The sequence below is a fragment of the Euprymna scolopes genome, chromosome 4 (genome assembly GCF_053919585.1).
Source record: "Euprymna scolopes isolate OS-2025 chromosome 4, ASM5391958v1, whole genome shotgun sequence".
Lineage (NCBI taxonomy): Eukaryota > Metazoa > Mollusca > Cephalopoda > Sepiida > Sepiolidae > Euprymna > Euprymna scolopes.
The window spans coordinates 70,436,017-70,459,299 of record NC_136485.1 but is presented as its reverse complement, the minus strand read 5'-3'; the positions used below and the strand labels follow the sequence as shown (position 1 = coordinate 70,459,299).

The window sequence follows — 23,283 nt, the reverse complement described above, 5'->3', positions numbered from 1 at the left end:
ATCCAAGTAAATACACATTGGTCCTTATTAAAGAGTGGAAGATGATTATTTTTTAAAAATCACTAAATAATAATCTACTTGATGATTATATATGTTTACCTTTGGTTTGTTTCTATTAGAAACTAGCAGGAAGACCTGATGTTGCTCGGGTTAAATGAGAATGACTACTATTTTTTAAATAAGACACCATATTATTATTATATCACTGTGCCCATAAAACCACATTTACTTTCTTTGTTTTTACTGCCTTTCTCTTTCTGTTTTAGTTGGAAGAAGCTGGAATGATGGAAACTCTGAATTAGTGTTTTGTAAACAATTTGTAATACTAAAAATGTTAAGTACTTATTTCAAGATTTATTGAGAGAAAAAAAAGTCTGAAAAGTTTTTGTGGCTTTAAAATAACTGGTGACAAAATTAAAAACTTATCAATCTTGATTAAATTTTGGATGACACAGGACAAATCAGTCTTGTTTTTTTATTATTATTTCAGACTTATTTTGTCGCAAGGGTCTTTGAATTTTTGCTTACTATCAGTGGAAATATTAATATATAAACAATTTATCTATAGGGGTGTGTGTGCACGTGCGTGGCGGGGGGGGGGTGGCAACCCAAAATATCTTTTGTATAAATATTTTAATTATTTTTTTTATATATAAAAGTTAAGATTAGATTTTTATTATTTTTATGAAACAAAAGTTTTAATGAATAGCATATTTAAAAAAATGTATTTTTTGGATTTCGGTCCATTGTTTAAAAAGAAAGTGCCTTTGAGATTCAAGCAAACATGTAGAAAGAGACGGGAATTCTTTCTTCTCTGTAAGAACACAAGAACTATGTTGCATCGCCTCTGCTTTTGTTGTTGTCATTTGAAACTGAGCCACATGCGTGTGTCATCCATCTTTAATTGACACTGTGTTGAACAGACGTGTATTGTTGTAAAACACCAAACAAAAAGAACTTGCAATTTAGTTCTTTATCGAAAAACCCTCGTCAAGGAACACATTTTGATAAACCATGGAACCAAATCATATTTACTATGTATCCAAACTTTGCTCCTCCCAGACTCTGTGCCTTACAATGTTCAAGACTCACTGAATACAAACTGAGAAATTTTCGATTTTCTATTTTTTACTTGTAATGTTATAACCACACAAAATTCCTCCTCTCTGTGTTCTTGAATACACAAAGTGACTTCTAAAAGATGCTACTCATAAAATCGTTAATAATATTCACTTATCCTTTCTATAATCCAACCATATTTTGAACAAATAAACTTTAGTCTCTGCCTCACTTATTCCACCAAGATTCACTTATGAATGTAGAACAGTTTTTGCTTTCAACACTGATTACTGATAAGAATACCTAGATACAAAATTGTCAATAACTCTTACACAATTCTTCTCTTGGTCTTGCTTTGGTTTTCGTTCTAATGATTTTCATTGTTCAGGCATAGTTTCGAGATTGTTTATGTAGACATTATCTTTGAGATAACCCTCAAAAATAATTTTTTTTTCTTTTCCTAAGGTGTCACCACTTATCAACGCCCAAAGGCCACTCAAGGATAAGGATTAATGAGTGTAAGGTTGACGCTGAGACAAAACCGTGATAACTACTAATGGTGGAAATTGGTGAGGTTGGATTAAATAAGAAGACGGTTTAGCAAGAATTTGTTTGCATTGGATTTGAAAGCAACCATGTCATAGTCAGCTCGGAAGCAGTCCAACAGGTGGACAGTTCTAGGAAAGAAACTTTGCTCATGGAATTTTCATTTAGCTTTAGGTACAGATAGAGAGTAAGGGAAATTGTTGACAATGGTTGTAGATAGACTAGTATTTGTGTTATAGATTTTTTTCCCCTTTATTAAGCCATAGTCATAAAACCATTAGCAATAGACAGAGGCTACTAATTAGGGAATGCATAAAACTTAAGAATATCATTATAGTCAGCCAATACAGAACTCCGAAAATGTGACGGTGATACTTGTTCATTCACACAATTCTGAGGCAACACAAAATTGCGAAAGATCACTGGTACATCTCTGAGCAAAAACTAGTGTAATTATGCTGGGGGTCTATTCAGCTGCAGCACAGGGTGGTATTTAAGCATTGTAGTGGGGCAAGAACCATGAAATAATCTGTAGGCAACAGATGCAACTGTCACATTCAGAATGTAAGTACTATGTATCCAAACTTTGCTCCTCCCAGACTCTGTGCCTTACAATGTTCAAGACTCACCGAATACAAACTGAGAAATTTTCGATTTTCTATTTTTTGCTTGTGATGTCATAACCACACAAAATTCCTCCTCTCTGTGCTCTTGAATACACAAAGTGACTTCTAAAAGATGCTACTCATAAAATCTAATCAAAGCAGATCATATACTCCAGAGGAAACAGGGTTGTGGCAGGGAATATGTAGTATATATCTGATAGCATGACGCAGTAGATGCTCAAAAGAATCAGAACACCCTGCCAACTCCGCCGAACACTATGGGCCCATATTTCAAGTCATTGCCTTGTAAAACTAGTAAGCAAATGCTATTCATGAGGAATTTGGTAGCTCAGGATTGAAGTTCAGCCGAGCACCTGCTATGAAAATAATGATAGAGCAAAGATAGACTTGCAACGTCTCTTCTGTGAGAAAGAGGTCATAGGGAGGAGAAAAGGGATTTCAAATCCGGAAGAATAATGTGTTAGAAGTGATGATCCGATTCAGGATTAAACCAATTGCTGATGAAAATATTATAACAATATTAAACATTGACATTTCTTTCCTCTCATGGAGAGCAGCCCTAGTGATGCTGTTTGGGCACAGATGATTAATCAGACCCCAGGGCATATATTTTTTTTTTTTTTTTTTTACATAGGCATCACCACTTATCAAGGCGCAGAGGCCACTCGAGGATAAGGGTTAAAGAGTGTACAGTAGTCAATTGGACAATATAGTAATCGTTAGTGATGGAAATTCGGTAAATTTGTTAACTTAAGTGGAACGGCTCATCAAGAACTTGTTTATGTTGGACTTGAAGACAACCATATTGTAGTCAGCTGGAAAGCAGGAAAACAGGCGTGCAGTTCTAAGAAAGAAGCTTTGTTCATGGAATTTACGTTTAGGTTTAGGCACAGATAAAGAGTGGGGGGAATTATTGATAGTGTTTACAGAGTGTTTCTTGTGAAAGTTTGGCGAGGGGAGGAGCATAGATTGAAGCTCAGTCGAGCACTTACCATGAAAATAATGATAAAGAAAAGACAAACTCGCAACATCTCTTCTGTGAGAAAGAGATGGAAGGGAAGAGAAAAGGACATCTCCTACGAGGCTATGAAGCCTATTTTGAACTCTATCAAGGAAGGACTACATCTAAAATGTTTGGGATTTGCAGATCAGGCACCTGCGAAGAAAGAGGTCTTCTCTTTTGCCTCTGTCTACTGGACAGTCAAGCAAGGTTATCTTCACTTGAAGATATACCATTGAAGAAACTACTTCTGGCAAACAACGTTTTCCACTCTTCTATTCTTTTCCTCGCTGTCTAAGTTTCTGGCAACCTACAAAGTTGCTTAAATAACTATAATTTGAAATTAATTTTACTCGTGCAATAATGAACATTTATAACAAGTTGTTTTTGAAAGCAAAAACAATAATCATAGTCTTTGGCATGAAGCTCGAATGTGTTTTTTTTTTTTTTTTTTTTTTTGCGGGGGGGTACGATGATCATCCAATTTTGTCAAAAATTGTTGGGCTTATGTTAAGCTATACGCTTTCATCAAAATACCACATTTTCTCTGTGGCTTAATCTTAGACCAATAATCACAAATTTGTTTTTAAAATAATTTTATTTTCTAAAACATTCATCGTTCATTCACAGATATAAAAAAAAATATTAATATTAATAAAAAAAAAAAAAGAAAGAAAATGCCTTTCATTTTACGACATTTTTGTTAGAGATTATTATAAGAGTTGGTCTTACAGTTTGTCAACATAAGTTTCTATAAAATCACTAAAATCCCCCCCCCCACATATCATTGAATGGCGATAAAACTGTTGGACTTCATTATAAAAACTTGGTGGACAAGTCAGGTATAGACTGAAGTTTATTTGTATCAAATATGGTTGGAGTTGGATTGGAAAATAGATTTGTGAATTTTGTTAATAGGTCCATGAATGATATTTGGTGTTGGGAGAGGGGGGGGTACTTTGTACAGAAATAAAAATAAAACAAAGTCTATCCTTTTTCAATTGCTCATGTGATCATTTGTTTTTTTGGTTTTGTTTTTTATTTCAATTCTGCTAATTTTTTTACTTTCAAGAAGCTTCTCTTTATTTAACCAAAAGGCGCAATATAAACTTGTTAAAACAAATTTTTTAAAAATCATCAAATAAATGATTTAACATATTTGAATTAAAATGTTTTACTGTGAAAGTTTAAGCACATTTTCTAAACAAACAAATGCATTATATCATATCTAATTGTAAAAAGAAAAACAATAGCAAAAACATCAATAATCAACAGTTTCAGTAAAAATACAATTTATAAGTTATGTATAAACTTTATAAAAAAACTTTTCCATTGTTTACACATGAGAAAACATTTTTAATTTAAAACTTCATAACTCAGTCATTCAGAATTTGTTTGTTTTTTTTTGTTTTTTTTAGATGAGGATAGATAATTTGTTTGACCTACTATTCTCATCTTCGTGTTATTTTCGCAACATTTCAAACAATCTAACTTCTAACCTTCTTTGAGTGCAATTTTTTAAACTCTGGAAACGTATACAATCCTTTCAACATCAATATTCCCAAGTCCAAAAAGATGCACCTGAAGAAGATCGGAGGTTACATCGACCATAACGTAATAATAACAAGCAAGATCAAAATATTCAACTGAATGATTCAAATACAACAAAGCTAATCTTTGGATTATTCTCAGTTTGTTATATGACATATCAATCAATGTGACCTCCATCTTTATTCACATGTACACATGACCTAATTGTCAAAAACTTTGGTTAACTGATTGAAGGTTCGATCTGTTTGACAGGTGATAATGCATATAATATTCTGCTTGTTCCTTCCTTAGTTAATCTATATGTTATGCTTTGTAAAAGGCCAAATACAATTTTTGAAGGCCGAACTGTCCTACCCCCAAAGCCAAATTCATGAAATTTGGCTTTAAAATGGCCAATCTGTCAACCCTGTACAACAATGAGTGTCCTCCCTTTGATGTAGCCTCGTTTTCGAATATCATTATAATATATGATTGTTATTGTAATGGTGTAGGAAAGGAACTTCACCAGAGAAAGAAGTCAATGAAACATTAAATAAAAAGGGAACATTCGAAAGAAATAGAGAAAAAAAAGAACATTGTCTGCCAAGAGATGCTGAACTGAAATAGTAAATTAAAGATTTTCTCTTACAATGTGATTTTATTTGTATTGAACTATGTATCACAGTATTCCCTCTTGTGACTGAAAACACACTAAAGCGACATATGTTACTAAGCTAATCAAAAATCATGATTCTAGTAAAGCAACTGGTCCTGACGATATTTCAGTCATAGTGCTCAAAAAGCTTCAATCAGAACTAGCTCCCATACTTAGAAAGCTGTTTAAACGTTGCCTTAATGAGAAATGCTTCCCAACATCTTGGAAAGCTCCATCAACTACATCGCTCCTATCGCTCTTAGAATTTGTATACAACTGGTCAACTTAGATGATCTGCAACAAAAAATTAGTTTTCATCAAACGGAAATGGAATCATGTCGCCTTTTCCAGTGCAACAATTTTATCATTCCATCCTATACTATGGTCTTATATACAATATAAAAAGAAACTGGAATTTTAGGAAAACCTACATCATTCCAGTAATATAGGAGCAACCAGACTTATGGAAAAGAATTTCAAAAACTGGCTGGCGAATTTACCGGATGAAACAAGTGCAAGAGAGGTACAAAAATTTGCATTCAAGGGAACAGTTAGAATTTTAAAAAGATCTCTCAGTTAAAATGTCTGAGATAGCAGGTGAATGCCTGGTATTTGGTAGGATGTTCCATCCTTAGCAAAATCAAAATGATGAGAAAATTTAAAAAGAAAAATGCTTGCTCCTCACTATTCATGGTGGTCTCTACCATACTAGGTTTCAAATTTAAAACAAAGTTCCTTTATATTCAATCACAGGGAATCCTGTCCACTGTGGTGAAACCAATTTCTTTCATTCAGTAGTCTGAATTTTGCTGGCAAAAGGAGAAATAATCCACTGGTGTCCTCCTCCCTTGTTTCCCTACACTATGATTGACAGAATGAGAACAATCTGCCCTGGTAGATTAAATAAAATAAACTTGGCAAAATTTAAAAGAATTTCTCTCAATCCTAACACCCCAAGCTATCCCAATTATTACCATGCGGAAAGTCTATGATAACTGCATGAGAAGCACGATGTTGTATGGTAGTGAATGTCTGGGCCCTCACTCAAGCCTCACTTGCCCAACATCAGAAAATTGACAGGGCAATCATTAAGTTGATACGCAATGTAAAGTCAGACCAGATCTAGAACATTAGGTCAAACACTCTACTTGAGAAATTGGCCATCCCAAAATTTGACCTTTGTAATAAGGAAAAACCATCTTTGCTGGTTCAGGCATGTTGAAAAAGCAAGGGGTATATCAACGTCTGTAGAAACCTAAGACTGAACAGCAAAAAAGCCAAACGCCCTAAGAAAAGAAACTATCAGACAAGACCATACACAGTAGCAAATGGACACAGTACCCACAATCAGGAATACTGAAAACTTTGCATAGACAGGCAAATAACATCAAACCTCTTGTTGAAGGGAACATAGACAATAAACTTGGATAGTGAGTGAGTGACTAATTCCAAAGTTCGATATAAAAAATCTCCAGGTTTGAAAAGATGCACCTGAAGGAATTTTAAAATTACATCATTTGAAATGTTACGAAAATAACAACTAAGATGAGAATTATAATTCAAATAATACAATTATCAATCCTCATCTCAAAAATTTTCAAACATGTCAATGCTTGTCTATTATTATTTGGATTGTTCAGACTACTGTTCTTATCTTGAGTGTCATTTTCACAACGTTTTGGCCAGTGTAACCTCCAACCTTCTTCAGGTGTATCTTGGTAAACTCTAACTTATATCCCGTCATGAGGCTGATGAAACAAGATCATGCTACTATGTGGATTAAATAAAGAGTTCCCTAAGAAATTCTGTGCAGATTCCCAAGTTCAAAATTCTAGAGTTCAACAAGATACACCTGGAGAAGGTTGGTGGTTACATTGGCCAAAACATTATAAAAATTAACACTGAAGATGAAAACAGTGATCCAAATAATCTAAAAAAAAAAAAAAGATATGAATGATCAATCCTCATCTCAAAAGTTCAGAAACATAATGACAATGTTTGCCTGAAGGTTTTTATATTGCTCATTTGTAGATTTAATATAAAATCAAATTATTTTATACAAACTAAACATAACTTTCTTTCCTCACACCGCATTTAATTTCTACACATATTCAACATTTTTCTTTATCTTTAGTTTTTTTTTTTTCTTAATTAAAATTACAAGTTTTTGCATGTATAAGTTGGTAAGTATATTATTTTTTTTTAATCACAAAAATTACTTAGCTTTCAATTTTTGGCTAAAATAAAATAATTTATTTCCTTTTACCGTTTTTTTTAACTGTTTTTTTTTTTTATTATTATATGTACAACAACATTTTTGGTTGCCATTATTGCAATCACAGATTTAATGTTAAGCATTTATGTGAAAATATATTATCTATATTATATTTCCCTTCTGTCTGTCCATTCCACTTTTTCTCGGAAACTACTGGAACAATCTGACTAAAATTTTGTTTGGACTTTTTATTATAAGGTGCAATGAACCAAGTATTATGGTATCCATTCGATGAACAGTTAAGGATTAATATGTATTAATCGTCACAATATCACATTTACTCTAGAAGTTTTATTAGAAACTACTGGGCTTATCTGACAGAAATTTTGAATGGACTGTTGCTATGATAAGGTGCAACAAATTATTGGGTTCATTCAATGCACAGTTAGATTAATAAAGGTTAATATTTAATGCAAAAATGCACAGAAATTTAACCTTGTTCAACCATCAATTTAGTATAACACACTCATTCTGTCAATGTGCTATAACTTTTGTCCATTTTTAATGGGCTTATTTAGCCCATTAAAAATGGACAAAAGTAAAATATATAACTTTATTTTTGCTCCATGATTGATTATACAAGATTTTTTTTCTTAATTAAGTGCTCGCAATTTATTACTGAACTATGTCTTATTTGAAATAAATATAAGAAATTGTATAAAAAAGGATTTTATTCAGAATTTAATATCGGTGCCAGCATTCACCACCAGCTTTTCCAGCTACATGGGAACCACACCAACTGATTTCACAAGGAACATTGAGGGTTCTTAATAAGGTGCAGAAACGTATCTGTAATTTGATTTGGTCGCATTCTTTTTCTTCTCTGCAACCTCTCTCTCACAGATGTGATGTTGCTAGTCTCAGTTTTTTCTATATAAATACCATTATGGCATGTTCTTCAGAATTGTCCGGTTTCTTGTCTGTGTCATTTGTGTCAACCTGAAATGCAAACGATTTTTCTTTGGAAGTCATTTGTTTATTTAAGCCAAGATTTTTATAGGTCGGATGCCCTTCTTGATGTCTTATCCAGTGGGATGATGAGGATGTGTGCTTTTATTGAGACACCAGATGATTGTCTTCCAAGACTAAAAATAAAAGGAAACGTTACTTTACAGTTTGTCAGTGTGTAGTGACATCGACTGGACATGAAAAACAGACAAAATACATATAATTAGATGAAAGCATGGCAAAGAAAGTAATAAAAACAAAAAAAATGAATCCTAAACAATGAATCCTAAACAATACTGACAATGCAAAAATGCACGATTTGTTAGACAAAAAGGTGTGTGAATGAAGGGAAATGTAAAGGTACTTACATAGTCTCACTAGTGACAATAAGTTAGAAAGTTTGTTTGGTTATTTGACCATAACCTGAGAGTCAGTTGATTCAATCTGAAGAGTAATCCTCAAAGACAAAAGAATGTTAACTCTTTATGACCTGAATTATGATGTAGATGATTAAAAAATATATTAATAATTAATTTTAGTTAGCTTAAGGGTAATGATACTTTGATTGTCTTCTAACTGGAAAAATTATGAAGTTCAATAGTTAAACTACCACTGAGAACTTTTGCATTTCATAAACTTACCTTGATTATTATCCACGGTGCTTGAAAAAAGTGTTTATGAGGACAAACGAAATCCCCCACTCTCTGAGGGCAGCATACCGAATGTAAGCAATGGACAGTTGTAATCTGGAGGTATCTGGCATCTACCCAGATACTGAACTAATATTTATGTACAAGGTGTGTTTGAATCGATTCCCACTTGATTTATGCCGTTATATTCATTTATTTATAACTGAACGAATTAGTTCAACCAGGTCATAAAGGGTTAATCTTTGAAAGGCATGCTAAGTATAGCAGCTTGGACAACATCCGACCAGTTTGGAGATCACACCAATAACAGGTAGTTTTATCTTTAAATTTATAACAACATGTAGAGTACACGACCATCAAATCTCACAATAGCATCATCTTATGTTGAAATCAAATATCTCCAAGGGAGATAACTTTTTTAGCAATCCTGATTTCGTTTTTAATAAAAGCATTAGTGTTTAACTGCATATAACTGTGATATAATCATCTTTTTGTACATACCTTGATTCATAATAAATGAATCATTATAGTCATGGGTCACCTAAAGAGCGCCTTCATTGGCTACTACACCAAGATATAGAGGAGGGCGCCACTTCTTTCCCTGGATTTCTCCACTTTTCATCTTTTCAATGGGAAATCCAGGGAAAGAAGTGGCGCCCTCTCCTATATCTTATAATGCTAAGTGTTTACCAAAGAGGCATCAAATATGTTTCCAGTTTTTGATATGGCTCAACCGAGGGTTGGTCTCCTGGCCTATTAGCAAATATTCTAACCATTATGCCAAGTGTGTAATTAAAATGCACCATTTTATTCAATATGGATCCTAAAACAGATAAGCCAAGTATTTGTTTATTTAGAATCAGACATTTTATAATGTGTTATTCTATAGTATCTACTTGCATTAAAATCTTATGTAAAATCATGAATTGGATACTATGATTTAATTTCTATTGAGGCATAACATATTAAATATTATTGTGACACTAATATTTTACTTGCATAAGCCAAGAATGCCAGAAAGATTCAGTTTTTTTTAATACTGCACTTTATTTTTAAAGGGAGATAACTGAATAAAGAATTATATCCCCTATGATACTAAAAAAAAAAAAAGAAAAAAGAGAGAGAATGGGAAACTTTTTTTATGGTTTCACTTTTAAAATATTGTTGAAAAACAATGAACAACTATTTTTTATGTTAGTCCATAACTCACCAACCTCCAATAAATGAAAGACAAACAAAATAGATCTTTATGCTGTATATATCTGTGACAGAAAGAAAATACCGTGCATCAAAACTCCTGTGAATTGATCAAGTACTTTTATTTTTATAAATAAAATCGAGGGTTTAATAGGAATTCGTAGGCATTACGATGATGTACAATTTTGATTTTTAAATTCTATTTCTGAAGAGTGTTTTATGGGAGGGGGATGACTAGTAATGAATTTTTCAAATGCCCCACCTCTCCATGTTAAGAATGGCTTTCTAAAATATTGCAAAAGTTTGAATTATATGGAATTATCAACCTTGTCTCTCAAATGAAAATGTGCATGGAGAGGTCGTCAATCGTCGTTTAGCCATACAATTTGATTTTTTTTAAATAAAACTATGTGATCAGTTCATGTGGTTCTTTATGTACAATATTTTCTTTCCATACCATAAAGATTTTTCTTAATTTTTGATACATTTGTTTTTCCATGAACGGAGGGACAGTTATGGATTTACACCCCATTTTTTTTTTAGGTAGTTTAATGTAGATTAATTAAACAAGTGTATTAATAAAAGAAACTTAAAATCAATATTCTTTTCAAGAGTACCCAATACTATTAATTAACAAATAAAATCAAACTTTTTTTTATAAACGGAATTGAGATAAATTAGAAATTTAGGAGTGATATATAACGATCACTGTTTCTGTTATTTGGCTCAATGTGAAATGCAAACGTTGAAAGAACCCAAGCCGTGTATTCTTATGGTAACATTTTATTATAATGAGGCATAAAACCCGATTCATGATTAATTGTCATGTGGACATCAAACAAAAGTAAAAATAATAATTAAAAATCCGTCAAAATAAAACCTGGAGAAAAGTTAAAAAAAAAAAAAAAAATGCACCCTACATTAAAACACATGTATCTTGCCGCCCCCCCCCCGCCAAAACCCGAACATTTTGATCTATTTGTTTACATAATGCCATATGTGAAGGTCAAGTGTGTGTGTGTGTGTGTGTGTGTGCTTTTTTTTTATATACAAACCATTTTGAGAAAACTATTTGAACAAAACTTTGAATTGAACAAATGAGGAATAATTATATTACATTTTAATAGTTATATTATTTTTTGGTAGGTTTTTAATTTTTTAAATAAAAAAAAAAAGCGGATACAGGGAAAATGACGTTTTAAGAAAAAGGGTGGAGAGAAAATATTAATATTAGATGCATTTTGGAGAAGGGGCAAGATTTTCTTATTGCCTCAGTCTAGAAAGATTTCTCCTTCACTGATCACTAGCAGGAGAGATAGACATCCTAAATTTTTAATTATTACGTCGGTTATTATTTTTTTTCATAAAAATATCAATGTAGAGTGCCTCATTTGAGTTGCAAGTAAATATAATTCATTTATTATTATTATTATTATTATTATTATTATTATTATTATTATTGGTTTCTTTTTGTTTTGTTTTTTAAATAAAAATATCAATCCAAATTTTGGTTTAAATAGTTTTATTAAAAAAATTTGTAAATATAAACACACTCTCCATAATAAAATCAGGTGCTAGTGCACTTATTGATCCGTGCTATTTTTTAATAGTATTTTCAAGTTTAATTAAAGTTTTATGATGTGTTTTTATTAAATTGTAAGCTTGAAGTACAGAATAGGTACAAAACGCTCTCCTCATGTTAAGAATAACTTTCTAAATACTGACATTATTATTTCAGAATGAATCAATAAGTGCACTAGTACCAAAAATTCATCTTGGTAGCAGATAAATAGTATAATTCATTATTATTATCATTTTATTTATATTTTTTATTTTTTCAATAAAAATATCAACCAAAAGATTAATTAAAGTTGTGTAAATATATTTTTAAAAAAATGCTCTCTTGATCGTGAAAATCCACTTGAATGTGCAAAGATGAAGGTCAAATTGGTATGGATCAAAATCTGTCCTTTTTCTTTCTTCATAGTGAAGTCGGCTAGGGTCCTTATTCCATACTTTGTCTGTTAGTTTTGTTTGCTTTTAACAAATTATTATGCAAATGTGAACAGGTATTTGTTTCATTTAGCATATTATTATGCTCTATTTGTAATATTGAACTTCCCCATCATATTAGGAGTTTCTTTTGGTATATGAGAAATTAATTTTTATCATACCCTTGATATTAGAATTATAATTACTTTTACACACACACACACATCTTTATCTTTTTCGATAAGAGCATCTAAAAGGATATGCTATCTATAGGGATATGACAAGAGAATATTCTTTTCATTATTTTGACTTTCGAGTATATATCGGTTAATATCTTATATGTTTTTTATATAGAGTGATGTGGTTCAGATATATAGAACTGTGAAAATAGAATATTTTTTTCATTCTTTTGACTCTCGGGTATATATCCGACACAGACACATTTAATCAACCGAGAACCACACCCCTCTATATATTAACAGGTATATACTCAAAAGTCAAAATAATTAAAAAGAATATGCTGTTGTCACGGCCCTACTGATATATACTTTAGAGTCAAAACAATAAGAGTATTCTCTTGTCATGCTGATCTTTCATTAACACTGTTTGCATATGTAATATCCTGCAATAAATGTTTACTTTAGTTTATGAGGCTGAAAACAGTCATAAAAGAACACGACTCAGTAGATATGAACCTGTGTTTCTGAAAGGACAACTTGTAGCAGATGTTGTATTAACCACTTGGATAATAAAACCAATGGTCAAGGAATGACTATATTTGTCCAGATAACTCTTCTTTTCAGCTTTGCGATAAATCTACGTTTATGTTTTTGGTCATGATTGTAAATCATAATCTTGAATCATGCGTTTTTTTTTTGTTGTTTTTTTTTTAAATACTGATTTGGTTTTTGTTTATCCATCTCCTTTTTAACAGGATGAAGAAAATCATAAGAAGGTGAGTTAGGTTTGCGCCTGTCTTCACCTTTCACGAGGATACAAATAAAAGCAACAGAAATGTTTGCGTGTGGTGCGTGTATGTGTGCGTGCGTATCCTTATTGCTTTCTTGTTTCACCAATTTCTTCCAAGTTTTCATACATTGGGTTTCACTCAAATTTGCCTTGGCGCCTGCCTTTGTTTTTCTTCGTTCATCTAATTCTTTTTCTAACATTTTTCACTCGATTGGTTTTGGTGTTTCCGTATATTTTTTCTTCTCTGTTGGTTAAGCATCTATTTACTTGCCTACTCACGAGGATTGAATGTACCACAATGTCAAATTGAATGTAATTTGTGGCCACAAGGTCATTCATGATTACATGACGTCCAGCAATGGTTGATAAGTGATGATTGGGGAAAAAGGTGCAACAGTTTCTTGGAAATTTCCCAATGCATGATCATTTATTATTTACAGTAAAATGAGGTTTGGAGTTGCTCTTAAACAACTTATTTAATTACATTAAACACTTATAATAAAAAACAAATACATTAAAAATAGTAAGTGATAGCCATTTTAATCATAACATGCAAAACGTGGAAGAAAATTCGATTTGCAAAATATATGGTTGGAGAAACAAATTAACAAGGGAGATAACTCCAAGTTTTACCAATTAAAAAAATTTTTTTTTTTTTTTCATGTGTAAAAATAAAAAGTTTTCTTTGCTTTGTTGTTACTTACGAGTTTATTAAAACTTACAAACCCTGTTCCTTGCTAGAACATATTACCCATTAAAATAAAATAATTAAAAAATATATCGGTCATCTGTTTTTCCCTAAATGAGTTGTTAATTCTGCATATACAATTAAATTTGCTATAATTTACTGCTTTTAATGTTATTATTTTATAAAAACATGGTTCTAAGTTAAAAAAAAAAAATTCAGGATCAATGTTGAAAACCTATTAAGGTATTCATTTTTTTAAACATATTTTTCAACTGGAGAAATTTCTTTCATCCTCTTTCATTAGTGAAAAATGCGTCAGTTGAATCCGAAAAAAAGGTGAAAACACTGTTGGGAATGCCAATTATAATTATAATATAAACATAAAATTTGGTGATTTTCATGAATTTTTAGATTTAACTCAGTTTCTCAAATGTTGGATTATATAGGTTAAATCAAAGTTAATAGAAATAGTTTTACATTGTGCTTACATTTATTAGAAATATTCTAATGCTATTTTAACTTTGTCCATATGTGGATTGACCAGTATTTCGACATTAACACATCTCGACGGAACCCTGTCAGGACATATTAATTTCGAAACACTAACTGATTCACACAGGTTTCTCATAAGATATATATATATAGATAGATAATTCTTTTATATAATCTTAGTAAGACTCATGTCCTAGTGTTGTTCAGGAAAATTGAGAACACGAATCACAACCTCCATAACTGAATTGACCTTTAAGCACTGAATTTATAAACAATAAAAAAAAAGAATAATTAACTAAAATGTCCTTTTTCAAATACAAAAGGTAAATTATACTTCAGCAGTTGATCAGAAATATCTTGGTTTTTGTATAAATCTGAAAAGAACATTTTAATGTCTCTAAATCTTACAATATTCTGGAGAGTAGAAAGTGGACCTTGGGTTTACTTTTGGCAGCCTTGTAAGTATCGCTTCCCTTATTTTATCCTTTACTCCTCACGTTCCTTGAGCAATGCTTCTGACAAAGGGGGAAGAATTGTTGCTTTCTGGGTTGAAATCTATTCATATTATCATTTATAATTGGATAGTTTTTAACCCTAAGTGGTATATTTTCTTATATCAAGTGGCTTTATGCCTTGTCTGGAGCGATTTCCATATAAGGAAAGGAAAGAAAGAAGATAAGCATGGCATTTGGAATTTAACTTGTCATAAAATTCTATATTAAAAGATTATTCTAAAAAGTTGCTTACTTTTGAAATTGGCATTTTGCATGTGGGAGTTTGCTTTCTTTTATTTAACCATTTGTTTTTTTTTTCTCAAGAATTAATAATAAGAAATGGTCTTTTTTTTTTTTTTTTTTTTTTTTTTTTTAAGTATTTGTCATGTGCTTTTCTTGGTCTAACAAATTCTCTCATGCACACTCAGTGAATTTTGCATTTCTGCAGATGAACATATCATTTCGATATCTTCATGGAATGGTATGATTCCCAAGATTTGTGTTTCGAATGTTTTGAAATTAAGATTAATAATTTGTATTATCTGACTTGCTTTCTAGTTTGTTATATTCACAATGATTCAACCAATGTAACTGTGATTAAAAATAAGTACAAGCCTGTTTGTGTGCTGCCTGTAGAATTCTGTGTAGAGAAAAAGAATGAAAAAAAAAATGGACACCTTTTCTCTTTATATGCTTGTAATATTGTCACATTACAAGCAAATGAGATGCTTCTGGTTGGATATAAAAAGTCTGATTTTTCAGAGACAGGGTTGATTTTGGATTTGGATGTGAGAGTAGCAAGTGTTGTCAGCAGTGTGTCGTGTTCTAAAGTTGAGTTTTAAGTTTTCAGATTTGGTATTGATTACTGCCTTCCACAGTTGTCGTCTCACCATGGTTTTGGCCAAGCAAGCCTCTGTCCGACATTGAATAGGATTGAATTCGCTATCTTCAGACAATTTTCACCTGGAACCGTAGAGATTGAACGTCTCTATCAACTGCGCCACGGCCCTTTCTAATTTAAAAAAGGTATAATAAACATATTATATCTTCCATCTGCCTCTGTCTTCCATTGAGCACTCTTTTATAAACACAGTGGATCTACATATAGTAAACCAAACTATACACCCATTATATATATATATATATTATTTATATATATATATATATATATATTATTTATATATATTATTTATATATATATATATATATTATTTATATATATATATATATTATATATATATATATATATATTATTTATATATATATATATATATTATTTATATATATATATTTTTTTGTTTATATGATGATGATTGCAACGTCTTGTCAGACGAGTGCCACTCCCTCAAACACTTAAAGTCAATGAGCCCAAAAATGACTTTTTCTTTTAGTCCTACTGGTGAATTCACACGCTCAAGCAGGCATGACACTGAAGACGGTCATTGAGATCAATTATTACATGCTTCCACCATTTCAAGCCTCCATGCATCAAAACTTTTCCATCGCCAAAGGACCATTTTTATAGACAAATGCCTGAGGGAGTATCTATACACAGATGATGTTACAGAGTCTTAGCTTTGTACGACAGCAAAGTCTCTCTCTCGGTTCAAATGTTGAGATCCAGCAACAAGCAAGGGCAAGATAGCCAGCAACAAGTAAAACTGCAGACCAGCTTAATGTGGGTACTGGCAGTTTGTCGAATTTAACATTTTTTTTAACCATGGTAATCTCTGATAGTTGCCAAGCACATTCTTTTGAATTTGGAAACCTAAGCAAACGTGATAATCTTTGTTGAACTCTGGAACCTTGAACTGTACCCTTTATTCATCCACCTGGAAAATCAACTAATGAAACTATTCTAAAGTTTAAACATTCAATCCTTACTACATTACAATCACCATTCGATAATAACTAAGAATAACATAAATTAACATTTCTATCTGGTCATGGCTGATGAAATAAGAACAATCAACCCGATAGAGTAAATAAAGGGTTCAGTTTCAAATTCTCTACAGGTTTCCAAGTTTGAGTAGAAGTTTTGCGAGTATTACTGGGACGTTTTGCAAGTTTAAAAAGTACATGTGAAAAAAAAGTTGAAATGTTGTGAATATAGCAATTAAGATTTGAATTTTAGTTTGAATGATGCAAATTATCGATCCTTATTTTATAAACTTTCAAAACCTCTTTAATCTTTAAGTGAAAATGATCTGCCACTAACTACTACTCAAACATTTAGGATTGACACAGAAAATCATCCTTGCTTTTATATATTATTAAATGAATATGATTTTAACCATGACAATTGTTGTTAGCCAAAAATTATTCCAAGTTATTTTTGAAAGGCAAAGCAAAGTTAAGCTAAAATGGAAATATTTAAAAAAAAAAAAAAAAAAAAAAACCTGTGTATTTAATTTTTTTTTTTTTTTTAAACCATGAGAACAAAATAAAAAAAAATGTTAACTAAATTCAGATGACTATCTTTTAGGTATTTTTTTACTTTGCCCGGTTGTAAAATACGCTTAAATATGGTATTTTAATTTGTCCAGATTTTGTATATATTATTATAGATTCAGGATTTCAAAAGTAAAAAAAAAGGGGGGGTATTTGGGTGCCATTAGCTAGAATCTAAACTGAAAGCAAAACTAGCATTCAAAGCTGGTGACGTTACCACTGTACCAACGTGACACGCATATGAACTGATTAAAAATAAGATGAATGTACAAAATGTTTAACGATTTATTTCAATTTTGACCTCCTTTTGACCCCTTAAAAACTTTTTCAACCGGCTAAAAACCCATAAAAGAACGGTCCATAAAAAATCTAATCATTTGAGGTCACTAGCACTGCTCTGCGACTTAGTTTCAAAGAGTTAGTTTGAAAATATGGAGGTAGACATAATGAGTTTTATAAATTAGATTTTCAGTGAATTATCTTTTTCTTTTATTTGCTATTAGCCATTGTTGAATTTCCTTTACAAGTTGGCACTAACTGCTACATGTTTTCTTACCCGATTCACATCTTTCTTTTCTTTCTACACTCTTGGAGGATTATTTGGTGGATTATTGCTTTCACATTTGTAAAGCCATGCAATAATTGTTAAATATCACAGTCAGAGCAGACAGAATGCGAGAAAAAATCCTGCACACACATTAAAAATGTTTTTGTTTTTTTAAATGTTAATAAATGAGGAATGATTCTGAATTAAAATCCATTTAGTATTGCGCATGTAAACTTTAGGAAAACATGCTTGAAATATGTCAACATTACGCGAATAAGCAAAATCCAAACAAGATGGAGACTGAATTTGATATAGTGTTCATCTAAAAACAAAACATAATGTTGGCACATTTCAAGCATGTTTTTCTAAAGTTTACATGCGCAATACTAAGTGGATTTTAATTCAAAATGATTCTTCATTTATTAATATTTAACAACATAAAACTATCTTTTCTTTTTATTATTTTTTTTTCAGCATTATTTCTTGCGTTATGCTCTGGTTGTGATATTTAATGTTTACAAGCCATGCACCTCAAAGTAATTATGTTTTTTTTTTTTTTACAAAGGAGTCACCGCTTATCAAGGCCCGGAGGCTACTCGAGGATAAGGGTTAATAAGCATACAGTGATGTATGGGACAATGTCGTGATAATTGTTAGTAGTAAAAATTTGGTAAACTGGATTACTTAAGAAAAACAGTACATCAAGAACTTGTTTACGTTGGATTTGAAGATGACCATATTATAGTCAGCTGGAATGCAGGTGAAAGGAAGAGAGTTCCACAGGTGTGCAGTTCTAAGAAAAAAAAACTGTTCATGGAATCTACGATTAGGTTTAGGCACAGATAAAGTGTGGGAAATTATTGAGAGTGTTTTTAGCTAGACAAGTGTTTCTTGTGAAAGTTTGGCAAGGGGGGACTATAGATTGGAGTTCAGACGAGCACTTGCCATGAAAATAACGATAAAGACAGGCTCACAATGTCTCTTCTGTGAGAAAGATGTTGCAGGGAAGAGAAAAAGGATTCCCCCACTAGGCTACGAAGTCTGTTTTGAACTCTGTCAAGGCAGGGTAAGGTCTTTCTAGCAGCTCCTGCCCAGATATGGCAACAGTACTCCATTCTTGGACATACCTGGCTCTTATATAGAACGAGAATTGCATCAACAGTGAGATATTTACTGGATCGATAGAAAGATCCCACTATTTTTCCAGTGACCTTGGCAACAGATTTGATGTACGTGTTCCATTTCAGATCAGGAGTAACAGTCAAACCCAGGAGCTTGTCAAAACATGGGGCCTCCTCAAGATGAGCCATTCATTTCAACTGATGCCAGATGGAGATCAGAACGTTGATGATGTAAAGACAGAAGTTTAGCTTTAGATGCATTAAAAGTAACCAGCCACTTCTTTCACCATTGTACCACATGCTCAAGATTAGAGGAGAGAGAATATTACACTCACATTTTTATTGCTTGGGTGCGATTTTGGTGTTTTTCAACTGGTAAGAAATGCTAATTATCCTGTCACCAAACAAACACTTTAAAAACTTTCTCTAAAAGAATGACTAAAATAATATCTTAAGCAACCAAAATCTAAAAACCAAACAAAGATGTTCACCCATTATGAATAGTCAAATCCCACACTTTAAAACCTCCAGATATTGTTGGATTACAGAACAGAAAAAATTGAATTTTATTTACAATCCCATGGGTGGCATAGGTTTTTTTTTTTTTTCATGTATCTATAACAGTCATTAATACTAATGTTTATTTTCTCTCTCGGAGAGCAATCCCTATTAGATAATTTGGTCATACACTTACCAATCAGCTTCCAGGAAATATTAATTCCAACCGTCTTTGAAAGACTGCTTCAACATTTTGTGGAATACATGCAGCAATCATAGTTTCCTAGAAGCAACGAAAAAGGACGCCCCCCCCTCTCTCCTGCTTTTGTCCACTTGGCCCTCAAGACTTGGCTATCTTCACCTGAAGATAAACTGCTCATAGACTTTTGGCAGACAAAGAACTTTGACACTGTTTTGACTTTAACTAACCTATACCCAACAGTATAGATAAACTATCTTTGTTTATCATTGTTTGTTCATAAAAAAGGTTGGCTTTTTTTCCTTTTGCGTGACAACCATTTTAGTTATTAAAAAAAATATTATAGGAGTTGGTTTTAACAATCTTTAAGATTCTCTTATAAATGGTGACCTTGACGTGATCTGAACTTGCAACCTCATAAGTGAACTAAAACTAAAGATTTATCAGGAAGTAAAAGGAACCTGTTTTACAGAGATGAAAACGAAGGAATTATTTTTCTGAATTTTTTAGATGAGGATTGATAACTTCTATTATTTGGATTACTGTTCTCATCTTGAGTGCTATTTTCACAAGTACCTATGGCATAACAGATAAAATTCAGCTGTAAGTGACACTTTTGTAAGAGTTGGAGGTTCAATCTTCAGTCCAGGCAATATTAAAACACAATATCGACTTACTTATAACTTCTAGCTAGTCTTGCCTGATAGTGATAGCAAGCTACCTATGTGAATTAAATAAAGAGTTTCATTTAAAATTCTGTGCAGATTCCCGAAATCAACAAGATATATCTGAAGGTCAGCAGTTACATCAGTCGATACGTTATCAAAATAACACTCAAGATGAGAGCTGTATTCTGAATAATCCAAATAATACAAAGTGAAGTATTCTTTGTAAAAGTTGTCTCCCTTGTGTGTTGCTTTCTAGCTCATTGAATTTGTGACACCTACCGATCCACCATTTTGAATCATCATCCACATATCATCGTCATCCGTTTCAAGCTTCTCTATTTGACTAACTAAACTTGCTATCTATTTATTTCTGTTGTAGACAATCCGCAACAAATATTTGTGCACTGGCACAGACATGGTAAAGCCACAGAACTTTTACTTTTAATATATATCTTTTAAATATATACAAATACTTTTTTTTTTTCTTTTTTTTTTTACATATGGGTCCATAGGGTACAAAATTTTTTTTTTTTTTTTCTTCTCACTATTTGGACTTGCATTGCTTCCAAGCTAGACAGCTCTCATTACTAAATCAGATATCAATGCCTTACCTGAATGTCTTGTTTCTTAATATGGTAAAGAAAAAGTAAAAAGAAAGTAATTATTATTGAGTTATTGAGATGTGGCTGTTTTTTTTTTCTTCCTTTAGAAAGAGATAAGATACATATTAACTCTCAAATCTAAGTAAAAACTCTTAAATCTCTTGTAAATCCTTCTATAAGAAGTAATATTTTTCAAATTTATATACAATGCTAGGATTCAATTCCAATAGTCTGTGAATAGTGAAATGACTGAATGCAATAGATCCAAATCTAGAAATTCATAAATAATGACTTGAATGATTCCAATAAAATCAAAATCCGACAATAGGTCAGTATATGAATAGTTCAATAGATGAATTGAAATTTATTATAATCAATTATTTCACTGTTCACAGACTATTGGCATGCTATTGGATTCTTGCATCTTACTGCTCAATTTTTATTCCACCATTTTAAAATGGCTTCTTTTATTATCTGCGTTGATATAATGTTTTTCTATCAAATTTGAAAATTTCCTTGAAAAATTTTCTTTAAACAGATGGTAAAAAATTATTTTGCTTGCAATTTTTCAAATTTATGCTAACCTGTAATTTGGTATTTTATTGGTTTTCTTTCTCTGATGAGAAGAGTATATCACTGAAAAACCATTAAGGGTCAGTTTTTAATTTTACTTGCTTGAACACTTGATGACTTAATACGTTTTGTAAATTTTCCAATTTTATTTTTCATCATTTCCACATTTCTTGTTTCATATATATATATATATATGAAACATTTGTAAACATGTTGAAATCAGTTGCATCTTGTTTGTTGGCAGTTGGAATTAACGCTAATGTGTTACAAATTTAAAAAATAAAAAAAAGTACAACATTCTTTTTTTACAAATGGTAAAAAATAATTCATGTGAGATCTTTCGAATATTGTTGCAAGGAATGAACGCAGCCCCAAAACAAATTTCCAGTTTTTTTCCAATGCCTTTCAATTTTATTTTGCTACATTTAAATAAAATATTAAATATAAAAACATCGTTTTTATGCTTCCTAAACCCCTTATAAATTTGTAATTACAATTCTAGAAACATAGGTGGATACCTTAACATTATATATAATATATATATATGATCTTTAACAATTAATCAAGATACAAAAGCTCAACACGGTTAAGAGAAGCTATTAATATATTGAAATAATATATTAAAATAAAAGATAAGGGATAAAAGTTACAAATAACTTTATTTCATCAGTTCAATAAAAATTTTAAAAAATAACTGATAAAATACAGTTATTTGTAATATTTTCTCTCTTATTTTAATATATATATTTAAAAAGTTGAATTAATATCTCACGATTAGGCTGGAAATATTCAATAAAAGGACAGAAAAACAAACAAAATGAGGTTCCAATAACAATTCTTAATGAAAAGATTTCTCTGAAAATTTTGGGAAAAATATAACTGCAAACATTCGAGTTCATTTCATTTTAAATTTGCATTACCAAGGCTTTCAATAATATTTATAGAAAAAACAAGTTGATCCCTTTTCAAATTATTCAATAAAAACTGCTGGAAACTCATATAACATTTCATAGATTTCATCCCAGTTTCATTTGAATATTTATATTTGAATACAGGGTGTCTCAAAGAATGTACTCGCATTTTAATTGCTGTTACGTCTGGACAATAATGGTCATGAATTTGCAAACATGATTCTTTGATTACATTTGCCTTCTGTGTATTTGAAGATATTCCATTTCACTCTATGTTCATAAAGGTTTTATGGTCGTTCGAAGTGTGAGTACATTTTTTGAGATACCCTGTATAATTAAAACTGATCCATTTGATCATAAGTAACATTAAAATAAAATGGCCTGTTGCTTTTATGACATCTGTGTTTATTCCTAATTAGGAAAAAAAAAATAAATAAATTAACGTTAAATATGTTGACATTCAGATATTGCTTTGATAGCATTGATATTTGCTTAGCCTATAAAGTGAATTATCATTGATATATCTTTTCTACACTTCATTGTGCAGCTAACTTTTGCTACTAAAATTCTATCATGTTTCATTCTGGGCAGC

At 31.3% G+C, this 23,283-nt stretch overlaps 1 protein-coding gene across 11 annotated transcripts in view; it reads left to right on the top strand.

The window, feature by feature from the left end:
* LOC145268331 (FERM domain-containing protein 5-like) overlaps positions 1-23,283 on the top strand; it is a 441,205-nt gene that overhangs the window by 376,004 nt on the left and 41,918 nt on the right. For 5 of the 11 annotated variants that reach the window (XM_080123853.1, XM_080123836.1, XM_080123827.1 and 2 more), the window contains 2 exons: positions 13,413-13,433; positions 20,985-21,023. The exons of 2 other annotated variants lie outside the window; for them this stretch is intronic. In XM_080123853.1, the coding sequence (XP_079979979.1) occupies positions 13,413-13,433; positions 20,985-21,023 (60 nt within the window). The remainder of the gene's footprint in view (positions 1-13,412; positions 13,434-20,984; positions 21,024-23,283) is intronic. 4 more of the 11 variants (XM_080123887.1, XM_080123862.1, XM_080123846.1 and 1 more) reach the window with 2 other exon arrangements.